This window comes from Silurus aristotelis, assembly GCF_946808225.1.
Source record: "Silurus aristotelis genome assembly, chromosome: 22".
NCBI classification, from domain to species: Eukaryota; Metazoa; Chordata; class Actinopteri; order Siluriformes; family Siluridae; genus Silurus; species Silurus aristotelis.
The window spans coordinates 13,438,634-13,453,144 of NC_139595.1; the positions used below are offsets into that span (position 1 = coordinate 13,438,634).

Sequence of the window (14,511 nt, forward strand, 5' to 3'; positions counted from 1 at the left end):
TACATTGGATTTCTTGCAAAAAGCCTGTAATTTTTTTTCAAAAGCCTTAATTCACCTATCAAAAGTAAGTATTTGTGTCAATTAACCCGGTCAGGGAACCAACCCCAGCCAATCTTAGCGCCGGTCCCAAGCCCGGATAAATGGGGAGGGTTGCGTTAGGAAGGGCATCCAGCGTAAAATTGTGCCAAATCAAACATGCGGATGATCCGCTGTGGCGACCCCTAATGGGAGAAGCCGAAAGAAAGAAAGTTTACCATGTATTTCCCATCAGAATAAAAAGTTCCTGTCAGTGTTCACAAACAAAATCATCAAAATGTTTAGTCATTTTGTCAGTAAGATGGTGCACAGTTTCAGTATTTCTTGATATAAACTATGGTTTGGACACAGTGACTGATGAATTTCAGCAGCACAAATTAATTTATTTGATTGCATAGTTGATTTATATTAATTGTAAAAAACCGGACAGGATTCACACTTTTGCTGTACTATATACTAATATGTACGTATATACAATATACTGTGTGTGTGTGTGTGTGTGTGTGTGTGTGTGTGTGTGTGTGTGTGTGTGTGTGTAAGTTTGTTTCTTAGTTGTTCATCCATTGTCAGAATGTACAATTCTTTATTTTGCTGTGTCTGTATACACTCTGCAATTGAAGGTTTACAAGATTCACCTTTGACCTCTTTTACAGCACTAGTTGCTTATTAGTTGATCTGATGCTGTACACCTCCCTTCATTAGTAAAATTCAAGATTCATCTGCACAATTCATCAATTCAAGTCACATTTACAAAAAAAGTTTAATAGAAATTTTAGGTGACAAATTCTGACAACTGGTTGAACCATTTTGCATTCAATAACATATGCAATAAACTGATGCTGAGATGTTTTGGGGGTTAAAACTATTCAGGTGAAACCAGTATAATATATTTTGATCAACATGAACATAAGCAAGTGATAATGTAGGAAACAGCAGACACTTGTACACAATCGATTAAATGAATGTACAAAAGCATTTGCAATTTGATCAAAGCAACAAGAAAAGTTCTTATGATGAGCACAAATAACTAAATGATGTGGAGGTTGAACAGTAGTTTCGAGAATTTAATTTCTGATCTGAGAAACGCTCCAAAGCAACTGAGAAAAACGAATAAGCTGAGCAGAATATAGAAGGTCAGGAAATGATTGATCGTGATGTATGTATTGGATCATTGTCCTATTGGATAAACCAACCCTGATAATTTTAACTTTCTGGCAGGGGAACTCGGGTAATTATTTAATATTGGTTGATGTTTCAAAGAGTCATTGATTCCATGTATCCTGAAAATATGGTTCTCTGCCGTGTCCTCTGGCATACAAACAGCCTCAAAACATTAAAACATCACTATAATTAACTGTGGTTATGAGGTAATTTTTCATGACTACCTCTGTGTGCACCAAACCTACCTCTGGTGTTCATTACTAAAAACTGTATTCCAATGTCATTTGGTAAAGATACCTGAGTTTATTTCTGTATGAGGTAGAGACTTTTTTCTTCAAACCTTTCAAAGAAACTTGTGGTAATGTAGGTGACATCAGATTGTAGTTTTGGAAAATCTCTAACTTCAAGATGCAACAAACTTCATCAAACGCTTTGATTTTGTAGATTATTTTGGCCAAATAAACAATATAGACACACGTCCTGCTTGATACATAGCATTTGCAGTACACTTTAACTTCTTTATAATCGCCTTGTTTGTTGAAGTGGCCATTTTCAATGCTTTCCTATACCCACTTTTGTGAAGCCTAACAACCTTGTACTGCACATAACAGTTATATTCCTTGATTTCACCCATTTTCATGAAACCCAAGAGAATTTGGTCTATGTGCTATTATTGCTGATCATCTGTTACTTATCCCACCATTTATAATAACATTACACATTTTTTGTAAAGTGTTAGATTTGATACCTTATTCTGTTTTGCCATTTGCCAGGTGATAACACTGAATAAAATGCAGTGATGGATGGAGTACGCAAACCATGTAGTTGAGAAAATATTCCTCCAGAAAATGCTCCTTTTTAAATTTCACTTGAGTAAAAGTAAAATAAATATATATATATATATATATTTGGCTGTCAAAATTTTAATTATTTTAAACGGCACGAAATTTTTTTCTTCCTTTACTTAGATATAAAATAAATAAATGAACTTCAGATAAAAATATTTTTAATCAGTAAACTTTTGTTTTATTTCTGAGTCCCAAATCAAACACCAAAATCCGCCATGATTCTCGCAATTTACCCTCTGGGTGGCGTTTTGTGGGTTTTTCCCTTATAATGGCGACACAAACTTGAATTACTGTCTTTATTGATCGTACAGATAAACACAATACATCATTTAAATCTGTAAAATATCTATAATTTTATATATATATAAAATTATATAAAATTATATATTGCTATGTGGGAAAACATAGCAAAGGCTCTAAATGATGTCCACACGTCTCTGCACTGATATAGCCTTTATATTTAATCACATGCTGTAAATATGATACATGTTTAACACCTCCAAGCTGCCAGTTTTGGGCACATGAGCAAGCCCTTAACTCACTACTGCTCATTTAGTAAATGAGATCATTAAGAGTCGCTCGGGATAAACACTTCCAACAGGAAGTGGCTATATCTCGCTATCTTTGTCTCTCTATTTTCTCTATCTAATTGTCTCTGTGTCTCTTTTAGTAAATGTCTTTGTCTCACTGTATATGTATATTTGTTTCTCACTCTTTCTAAAGCTGTGTCTGTGTCTCTTTGTCTTTGTCTCTGTCTTTCCTGCTTATTTACATGTCTAACAAAGTTTTAAGTTTTAAAGTAATGCCATTAGTGATCTATGATGAAAGACCTCCCTGGTTCGATTCTTACCTCTAGTTTCATATTGAACATTATAATACGTTTTTAAAAACAGAACAATGAAAAATCATTAAAGTGGTGCAGGTGTTGGAGATGTGGTTCTTGTACCTGAGGCACTTCTCATAGACTTTGAGTTACTGAAAGAATGTACAGGAAGGAGAAGTTTTGACCCTCTACCATCATGATCTAAGAGAAAACACTGGTCTCCTAACTATAGAAAAGCCAAGAGTCCAATAAGCAAAGGCTTGTTTGCCTCTCCTGTGTTAGTGTAATGGTCAGTGAAGTGGTCGCTGCTATCTGACTCACCCGGTTTGATTCCTATCCCTTAGCTTTCCTTTAAATTGTTTAAAAGGACCAAAAAAGGTCCTAAAAATCAGGTTCTTGCAGGAAATCCTGTGGCTCAATTGGAAGAGCTTTACCTCACAGCCTTTGTTTAGGATCAACTACCTCATTGCTCACCAGACACTACTTTCCACACAGCTTACCCAGTGTGGGGACAAGCCAGATTTGAACCAGCAACCTCTGAGCTCAAATGCAAGGCTTTTATCACAAAGCCATCAAGTCCCACAACACACCTTTTTTGGGGGGGGTTTATCGTTTGTTTCAGGCTTCAAAGCAAGAAATTCAGACCAGACAGAAACACAGAAAGCAGGATTCGAACCCTGAACCCCACCAACAGCAAAATACCAGTCTTAACCCACTGAATCATCGGGAAGGACTGGCTGCGAAGATTGTTTAGAGCAGGTCTATCTTTTCTTTCAAACCATCAACACAAGAATATAATGCTAAAGACAGACAAAGGAAGCAAACCCATAACGTGACTAGCAGGATTCGAACCCTGATACACACCATTAGCAAGGCACCAGCATTAACCCACTGAACTATCAGGAAGGACAAGCTGGGAAGCTTGTTTAGAGCAGGTCTATCTTTCTTTTTAACCCATCAAAACAAGAATATGAAGATGTAGGAATCAGGAATTAAACCTACCTCATGACTAGCAGACAGAAAGCCAGGTTTGAACCCTGACCACCAACATTAGCAAAGTACCAGCCTTAACCCACTAAGCCATCAGAAAAAAACAGGATGGGAAGCTTGATTAAAGCAGGTCTATCTTTCTTTTCAAACCATCAACACAAGACGGTAATTTAACGGTAAAGAAAGATGTAGGAAGCGAATACAGATGTAAGTAGCACAAGTTGAACCCACATTGTAAATAACAGGAAGAAAGCAGGACTTGAACCATGATCCCCACCACCAGCGAGATACCAACCTTAACCCATTGAACCATTGGCTAAGGACAGGCTAGGAAGCTTATTTAGAGCAGGTCTATCTTTCTTTTCAACCCATTAAAAACAAAAATATATCGCTAAAGAAAGATGTAGGAAGTGAATCCTGATCGTGACTGGCAGGCAGAAAGCCACCAAAAGCAAGAAACCTGATTTAACCCACTGAACTATCAGGGAAGGTTGTTTAGAGCAGGTCTATCTACCTTTAAACCATCAACACTAGAATATAAAGCTAAAGAAAGATTTAGGAAGCAGGAACATAACCTACATCGCAACTAGCAGACAGAAAGCAGGATTCAAACCCTGATCCTCACCATCAGCGAGGCACCAGCCTTAATCTACTCAACCATGGAAGAGATCAGACTGGGAAGCATGTTTAGATGAGGCACAATCCTTAAACCACTGAGAGACCGCTGCTAAAAAGCATGTGTGCTTTTTGGAGGGTTCATACTTTGTTTCATGCCAGCGCAGTAAAAAAGAAGGCATGTAGGACTGGCTTTGAAACCTTATCACCATCGTGGACTATATTAGGGCCCATGTTCAGGCACAAGCCTTAACCCACTGAGCTACCACAAAAGTGCCTTTTTTTTGGTGGAGTTATCTTTCCTAAAAGACCAGGAAACACAGAAAGGACAGAGGGGACAAGGTCCAGAGGTTTTATTTACCAACACAGCAACCAGCTCAACCAGGAATCAAACTCTCAAACTCACCCTGACATTAACCTACTAGGCTATCACATCCATCCATCCATCTATCCATCTATCTATCTATCTATCTATCTATCTATCTATCTATCTATCTATCTATCTATCTATCTATCTATCTATCTATCTATCTATCTATCTATCTATCTATCTATCTATCTATGATGTGAGGTCCAGTTAACAGCTAAAACAGGTAGCAGTAATAACTACTTTTTACTTAAGTACATGTCAGAGCCAAGACTTCTTTACTTTCACTTAAGTAAAAAAGTTTAATCAGTACTTCAACTTTTACCCGAGTATTTTCAAAAATGAGTATCTGTACTTCTACTTAAGTACTTAAGTTTACTTTTGCCACCTCTGGCTCTAACCCGATTGGTGGCTTCATTAGTGAAGTTACAGTAAAGTCTCCCCAAATGTAAATACTTCAGTAATGTACAGATATGCAAAAATCTACTTAAGTACAGTAACGAATTACATTTACTTTGTTACTGTCCACCACTGCTAAATTGTATGTAATGTAATATAATATTATATATTATAAATGTAATCATTATCATTGAGGTTGGAGCAGTGTAAAACCTTAAAGCTAGCATTTTCTTCCATGTACAGAATACAATCATCCATACACAGATTTCTAGCAGAATTACAATAGTTTTAACAGTGTTGTTGCAATAAATGTTTTAGATCCAGTTAATAACTGCTGAAAAAAAAAATACAATATAAAAATACTTTTTTTGTGAAGTAGTCTCTAAATAATAATCTTGAAAAAAGTTTTAGGGTACATATTGACTGACCATGAATAAGAAAACCACATCAAGCTAAATGTAGAAATTATTGTGGACTGCACACCAGATTGGATTTCGTTCTGCATTCAGTCCAGCAGACTGTTCTATGCATTTGCTTTTTTTGGATGTAATATGATATGAGGTGTAATAGGAAATGTTCTATCTATAGTACAATGTTCAATCTATTGCGTTAGCAGTAAATCAGAAGGACTTCCTGTAGATCATGGTAGGACTTCTCTCTCTCTTCCAATTATAGTGCCTATCTTTTTCTGCAATATGAACTAAGAAAAGAAAGAAGCAATCGTTACCCTCATTAAAATTAATACATTACATTATGGTGCACTCTATATTAGTAAATGATGTGTTTGCTATGAGTATTGCTCTGTTGTTAGTAATTGTGTAAATATCTTGTTTTATGTGCTGTTCACGTTAGCATTTACACTGAATGCTTTTCTGTGTTTGATGCTATACTTTTTATAGTTTTCCATACAGTATTTGCTCAATTACATGTTATTATATAACAAACTATTTTGTTATAAGGCCTTGGAGATTAGCTTTCCTGTACACAACTTCCTATGAAGACTTGGGGCCAAGTCAATAGGAGGCGCTGTTGTGTGTGCTCATTAACCTTTATTATAAAATTTGCTATTATTAGATTTGTTTGTATTAATGTACTTGGTTAACCTGCTAGTATTTACTTGTTTTGGTTCTTTCTCTTATTATATAACTACAGGGCGGTTTGTTGGCTGCCCTGCAGGACTTCTTCTTGAGCCGTCCTATATCATTTTCCCAATGACAAATCAGTTCATGTGTTGAGGATCATTTGGCTTGGTCACATCACACTGGCAAAAAGGTATAGAGGACAATGTAAACAGTAATAATTTACTTATTACTTGATGTTAAAAAGTTACCGAATAATACTATAATGTTTACTCATGTTACTCACTGCCATCGCTGTCTTTGTTTTGGTTCATGTTTTATATATATATATATATATATATATATATATATATATATATATATATATATATATATATATATTGTGTACAGACAATAAACTCCATAACCCCAATGTACTAATCATCCACATTCCACTCACGTCATTTTTTTATTGATAGAAATAATAGTACAATCTTCAGTATCATCTCCAGCAGCTTAGTGGTGTTAACAGCTAATGATGATGATGATGATGATGATCATGTTGGGTTGCAGAACAGTGGCTTAAACAGTGTAGCGTAAAAAAAATCCTGACAGCCAGAGATACTGATAAGTGTACATGTCCATATTACCAAATTTCAGACCTTCTGGAAATTCTGTCTAATATAAGGTCTGATGTTCTGTAATTTTGTAAACATCAAATCAGACTACTGCTGAAGACATGATGCTTAAGTGTTTATTACTGTTCAAAACTTTCCTCTGTATTAAATCCTCTGGATTTAATTAATCGCATGTTTCAAAAGGGTTGTTATGAGGCTGTGTGCCAGTGAAATGGCCTACACTCAGGCCAATCTTAATTTGAGTTCTGTTTTCCAACTCCTTTCACTAAGGCCATAGAGTCAACTTGCTTTTTTGCTTCATCTGCAATGGGGAATCTAATAGGATTTTTTTTTTTTTTTCATTTTTATTTCACTTTTAAATTGTTCAAATCCATTACAATTCTGCCCAAAAAACTGTTAAGATTTACAGATCCTTCAATCATTTTTAGTTGATTTTGGATATACTGTTTATTCTCTCATATCCTGAGTGCATTTAGGTTTTGTTTAAATTCTTTACATTATGGATTTTGTCCTTTTCTATGTCTGTCAGCCTACAGTAATGTTGTAGTTCAGCGGGGGGTGGCGATGAGCTGGTATTTGCGTGGCAGGTTGGCAAAGCCGCTGGTTTCAGGAGTGGAATCAATGCTCTCAGGTCCTCCAGGTGTGGTAAAGGTGAAATGTTGCAACAGGGACACCAGGAAGAGAAACAGTTCCATTCGTGCCAGAGACTCACCCACACAGGCCCTCTTCCCTGCAGGAAAGACCGACAATCAAGTTAGCATCACATACTGTAACGCTAGTCACTTTTACATTTACACTTTTTTGTCATTCCGATTAAAATTTTATGATTGAAAGATTTGGTGGACTGTTTACGAGACGTTATCTATCCGATAAGGTGTTTACATGTGCCGGCCCTAATAATCGGAGTGACTGTGACATACACACATTAGTCTATATCCTGTTAGCCACCTTTTATTCCTGTCAACATGGAGTTCCTTTATTTCTTATGCGTGTTATTTTTATGGAAAGTGTTGCTCCTAATCAAGCAACAGAGTGAATTTGTAGGCATACTACTGCTGGAAGGTATGAGAAAAAGATGGGCGCAGGAAGCTAAGCTTTTTGGTGACTGTGCATCTCTAAGGAGCATCTCAACACTACCCTTCCCTCTTGTGTGGATGAAAGGTTGTAAAGACTGGTGGGAGCGGGTTGTATTGCTGGAATTTAGTCGCATGAGTCGCCAGTCCCTTATTATGCGTGCTGGGGTTTTTATACAAACTTGGAAGTTGTGCGCGATACCGTGTGGTAGCAAATCAATTTGATGTTCAAAACAGCAATGGTAAAAATTTTCCTTAATATCTTCTGCAAAGGAATTGAGGAAGCAAATATTGGGTCTTATAATCGGTTTTAACGCGTTTACATGGCAGAATTTTTATTTTGTTCGGTTTATAGAAAGGTTTATCCCACCCCTCTTAAACTAATTACAATTTCACTCGGTTTGGGCATTTTTATTCCGATTGAGGTGTTTATATGGAGCTTTTTCATTCAGATTGGACTTTTAAAACGATTACAATGCTCCATGTAAATGCACCTACTTTTTTACCCTGATTCTGTTATTGTGTTAATTGTACATTTGAGTCACTAAAATGTAAATTTTGTATGCATGCCATTCTGTAAATTGGTCCTGGTCTTATAACACTGTATATATTGTTTATATACATGTTTACAGCATACAGAGCATTTCTGTTCTGTTCAATGGTCATTTTTCACACTGAATACACAGAGAGATCTTCAGTTAAAGATCTGTATCATTTGCAGGTTTGATAAGAAATATTCAACAGTTTAGCTTTAAGTTTGACAATTTTTTCCTTAACAGAAATCCTTAAATAAATTGTGTCTGTGAATAAAGTATGCATGTCCCAACATATACATGTAAACATTTACCTAACGTGATAACCATGATCTGGATTGCAAGGTCAGAAAGAATTAACCAACTAGCAAAGAACAAAGAATTTAATAAAAGGCATGGCCAAATATTTCAGCTGAATGTTTGGAGAAACTAACTGTCTGAATGCTAAGACTGTGTAAAGCTGTTATTCATGCTAAAGAAGAATTTTTCAATGGAAGTTTTTTGGAAAGGAATGACCTAAAGAAATAGAACATGCATGTGTTTCCCGAAAACGAAAGTACTAGTTGTTACCAAACTTCTGATAAGCACTTTATAATAAAAACTAATCTTAATTTTAATGCTTTTTGCAGTAAATTTTTGATGGGCAATTTTGTAATTCTGCATAATATTACGGTTGTATATATATATATATATATATATATATATATATATATATATATATATATATATATATATATATATATACAGTGGTTACGGAAAGTATTCAGACCCCCTTAAATTTTTTACTTTTTGTTATATTGCAGCCATTTGTTAAAATCATTTAAGTTCATTTCTTTTCCTCATGAATGTACACATAGCACCCCATACTGACAGAAAAACACAGAATTGTTGACCTTTTTGCAGATTTATTAAAAAAGAAAAACTGAAATATCACATGGTCCTAAGTATTCAGACCCTTTGCTGTGACACTCATATATTTAAGTCAGGTGCTCTCCATTGCTTCTGATCATCCTTGAGATGGTTCTACACCTTCATTTGAGTCCAGAAATTTTTGATTATACTGATTGGACTTGATTAGGAAAGCCACACACCTGTTTATATAAGACCTTACAGATCACAATGCATGTCAGAGCAAATGAGAATCATTAATGTCAAAGGAACTGCCTGAAGAGCTCAGAGACAGAATTGTGGCAAGGCACAGATCTGGCCAAGGTTCCAAAAAAATATTTGCTGCACTTAAGGTTCCTAAGAGCACAGTGGCCTCCATAATCCTCAAATGGAAGACGTTTGGGACGACCAGAACCATTCCTAGAGCTGGCCGTCCGGCCAAACTGAGCTATCGGGGGAGAAGAGCCTTGGTGAGAGAGGTAAAGAAGAACCCAAAGATCACTGTGGCTGAGCTCCAGAGATGCAGTCGGGAGATGGGAGAAAGTTGTAGAAAGTCAACCATCACTGCAGCCCTCCACCAGTGGGGCTTTATAGCAGAGTGGCCCAACGGAAGCCTCTCCTTAGTGCAGGACACATGAAAACCGGCATGGAGTTCTCCAAGATGGTGAGAAATAAGATTCTCTGGTCTGATGAGACCAAGATAGAACTTTTTGGCCTTAATTCTAAGCGGTATGTGTGGAGAAAACCAGGCACTGCTCATCACCTGTCCAGTACAGTCTCAACAATGAAGCATGGTGGTGGCAGCATCATGCTGTGGGGGGGTGTTTTTCAGCTGTAGGGACAGGACGACTGGTTGCAATCAAGGGAAAGATGAATGCGGCCAAGCACAGGGATATCCTGGACAAAAACCTTCTCCAGAGTGCTCTGGACCTCAGACTGGGCTGAAGGTTTACCTTCCAACAAGACAATGACCTCTAAGCACACAGCTAAAATAATGATGGAGTGGCTTCACAACAACTCTGTGACTGTTCTTAAATGGCCCAGCCAGAGCAATGACTTAAACCCAATTGAGCATCTCTGGAGAGACCTAAAAATAGCTGTCCACCAAGGTTTACCGTCCAACCTGACAGAATTGAAGAGGATCTGCAAGGAGGAATGGCAGAGGATCCCCAAATCCAGGTGTGAAAGACTTGTTGCATCTTTCCCAAAAAGACTCCTGGCTATATTAGATCAAAAGGGGGCTTTTACTAAATACTGAGCAAAGGGTCTGAATACTTAGGACCATGTGATATTTTAGTTTTTCTTTTTTAATAAATCTGCAACAGTGTCAACAATTCTGTGTTTTTCTGTCAATATAGGGTGCTATGTGTACATTAATGAGAAAAAGAAATGAACTTAAATGATTTTAGCAAATGGCTGCAAAATAAAAAAGAGTGAAAAATTTAAGGGGGTCTGAATACTTTCCGTACCCACTGTATATATATATATATATATATATATATATATATATATATATATATATATATATATATATATATATATATATATATATATACAGTGAGGAAAATAAGTATTTGAACACCCTGCTATTTTGCAAGTTCTCCCACTTAGAAATCATGGAGGGGTCTAAAATTGTCATCGTAGGTGCATGTCCACTGTGAGAGACATAATCTAAAAAAAAGAAATCACAATGTATGATTTTTAAACTATTTATTTGTATGATACAGCTGCAAATAAGTATTTGAACACCTGAGAAAGTCAATGTTAATATTTGGTACAGTAGCATTTGTTTGAGGTCAAACGTTTCCTGTAGTTTTTCACCAGGTTTGCACACACTGCAGGAGGGATTTTGGCCCACTCCTCCACACAGATCTTCTCTAGATCAGTCAGGTTTCTGGCCTGTCGCTGAGAAACAGGGAGTTTGAGCTCCCCCCAAAGATTCTCTATTGGGTTTAGGTCTGGAGACTGGCTAGGCCACGCCAGAACCTTGATATGCTTCTTACAGAGCCACTCCTTGGTTATCCTGGCTGTGTGCTTCGGGTCATTGTCACGTTGGAAGACCCAGCCTTGACCCATCTTCAATGCTCTAACTGAGGGAAGGAGGTTGTTCCCCAAAATCTCGCAATACATGGCCCCGGTCATCCTCTCCTTAATACAGTGCAGTCGCCCTGTCCCATGTGCAGAAAAACACCCCCAAAGCATGATGCTACCACCCCCATGCTTCACAGTAGGGATGGTGTTCTTTGGATGGTACTCATCATTCTTCTTCCTCCAAACACGTTTAGTGAAATTATGACCCAAAAGTTCTATTTTGGTCGCATCTGACCACATGACTTTCTCCCATGACTCCTCTGGATCATCCAAATGGTCATTGGCAAACTTAAGACGTGCCTGGACATATGCTGGTTTAAGCAGGGGAACCTTCCATGCCATGCATGATTTCAAACCATGACGTCTTAGTGTATTACCAACAGTAACCTTGGAAACGGTGGTCTCAGCTCTTTTCAGGTCATTGACCAGCTCCTACCGTGTAGTTCTGGGTTGATTTCTCACCTTCCTTAGGATCATTGAGACCCCACGAGGTGATATCTTGCATGGAGCCCCAGTCCGAGGGAGATTGACAGTCATGTTTAGCTTCTTCCATTTCCTAATGATTGCTCCAACAGTGGACCTTTTTTCACCGAGCTGCTTGGCAATTTCCCCGTAGCCCTTTCCAGCCTTGTGGAGGTGTACAATTTTGTCTCTAGTGTCTTTGGACAGCTCTTTGGTCTTGGCCATGTTAGTAGTTGGATTCTTACTGATTGTATGGGGTGGACAGGTGTCTTTATGCAGCTAACGACCTCAAACAGGTGCATCTAATTTAGGATAATAAATGTAGTGGAGGTGGACATTTTAAAGGCAGACTAACAGGTCTTTGAGGGTCAGAATTCTAGCTGATAGACAGGTGTTCAAATACTTATTTGCAGCTGTATCATACAAATAAATAGTTTAAAAATCATATATTGTGATTTCTGGATTTTTTTTTTTAGATTATGTCTCTCACAGTGGACATGCACCTACGATGACAATTTCAGACCCCTCCATGATTTCTAAGTGGGGGAACTTGCAAAATAGAAGGGTGTTCAAATACTTATTTTCCTCACTGTATATATATGTGTGATAGAACAAGTAAAAGTTTTAATCAGCTATACAAATAATGTGCTTCTGAGGCTGTAGTGAAACCAACAGATCCAGTATTCAATGTAAATTTTTTTTTTTATCTTTATTAAACTGCTTCTTGGATTTGGTATTTATGCAGTATATATACTAATAGAAAATGATTGTTTACAATGCACACAAACTGGTAGAGGTGGAAAGTAACGAATTACATTTATTCATGTTACTGTAATTGAGTCGTTTTTTGAGTACTTTATAAAGAAGTTTTAAAATCTGTAATTTAACTAGATTTTAAATCATATTTTTTACTGAGTAACAAAAAATGAATAAATGAAAATAATGCAAGCGGAAAAACTGGGAAAACTACTGCAGCTCCGGAGACGGACAAGACAGACGCCAGTGATGCAGACCCAGCTGAAAGAGAAATCCCGTCAAATCAAAAGTTGTACACTGCGTTGTTCACTCTAAATTCTCAATTTAAATTTTTTATTTTTTTGTAGAAATGTTATTTTGTAAAGGTGTTTCTTTAACTAAAAACAAGTTTGAGATTTATAACCTCTTGTCCTTTCTAAACTACTCTAGAATTCCCCACTCCACCCCTGCTGTTAACAAAAGAAACTCTATACGTTTCACTCCTAAGATCTAACTACTTTTTACTTTTACTTGAGTAGATTTTCAGACCGGTAGCTTTACTCGTACATAAGAAAATTTTCATTCAAGTAACAGTACTTTTACTTTTCTACAAACTGATTTCAAAAAGTGGATTTGGATTTCTTCCAAATCGAAGACCTGATTTGCAGAGATTTGTGAACACGTTTATACTTTTCTAAAATGTAATCCTTATAGGGGTATTAATCGAAGTGTGTAAACTGAGTACTGCTAAATAATGACTTACCTGCAGAAAAAGGCATGAAAGCAGGGCTCTTTTTAAAGTTGCCATTTTTGTCCAAAAAATGTTTTGGGTCAAATGTCCATGGCTTGTCCCAGTGTTCCTCATCCCTCAGAACAGAGTGAAGCAAGGGTAAGATTACTGTGTCCTGCAAGGGATTTAAAATGTTAACCAAAACTAGTGAATTTAGTGACTCATCACATTTTTTATAGTGAGGATTTGATTGTTTTTGTGCTTGTGATTTACTATTAAAAAAAAAACATTATATAAAACAATTTGAAGCATTGGACAGACTAACAGGATAATACACAAAAATAAGGGATTGCATAATCATCAAAGTTATTGCATAATGCTCTGATCATTATCATAATGCTTAAAGTAAAGGTTAAATACTTGCCAATTATAATTACCATGAACATTATTTGTCTAATTTGACAGCTGAATGTAGGCCTGTGCAAATCGTTTCAAACTCATTAACTCATTTTCCATTTTCAAGACATCTCCAGTGCTAACACACACTCGCTTTTACTGATGTTAATTTGTGGATCTGGTGCATGGACATGATCGAGCAAAATGAAGGACTAAATGGATTTTTCTGGTTCATAATCTTAAGTATCTTGAAAGAAGCAATCTGAATCTTCTGTATATACACTCTTCTATACACAGATGTTTAGTGCAATTATAAACTTTATAGTGCTGCGGTCACAAATAGAGTTTCAGAGCAAAATATAGTTAATAGACTGCTGAAAAATATCTCATAATTCAAGCAAGAATTGTTTCTTTGTGTTAAAAAGTGTCTAAATGTTAACCCTGCATTTTTGCCAAAGGTCTACAAGAAAATGTATGTGAATGGTAATCTGTCATGTCAGATTGCCTCTATTTTATTTTATTTTATTTCATTTTAATTTCTTGCTTTTATTAATAAAACTGTAATAAAACAACATTATTTATGGACTGCACCACATTGATTTCAATCTGTTTGTGGTCCAGTAGTTTCACATATTAGCTTTTTTGTGCTTTCAGTAAGAATTTGAAGA

General features: G+C 36.5%; 1 protein-coding gene across 1 annotated transcript in view; it reads right to left on the reverse strand.

Moving 5' to 3' along the window:
* Positions 1–7,259: 7,259 nt before the first annotated feature.
* Positions 7,260–14,511, reverse strand: part of cyp2y3 (cytochrome P450, family 2, subfamily Y, polypeptide 3) — a 30,863-nt gene continuing 23,611 nt past the window's right edge. Inside the window, 2 exon segments of the mRNA XM_083524772.1 lie at positions 7,260–7,665; positions 13,481–13,622. Of these exon segments, the coding sequence (XP_083380898.1) occupies positions 7,484–7,665; positions 13,481–13,622 (324 nt within the window). The 3' untranslated portion in view covers positions 7,260–7,483.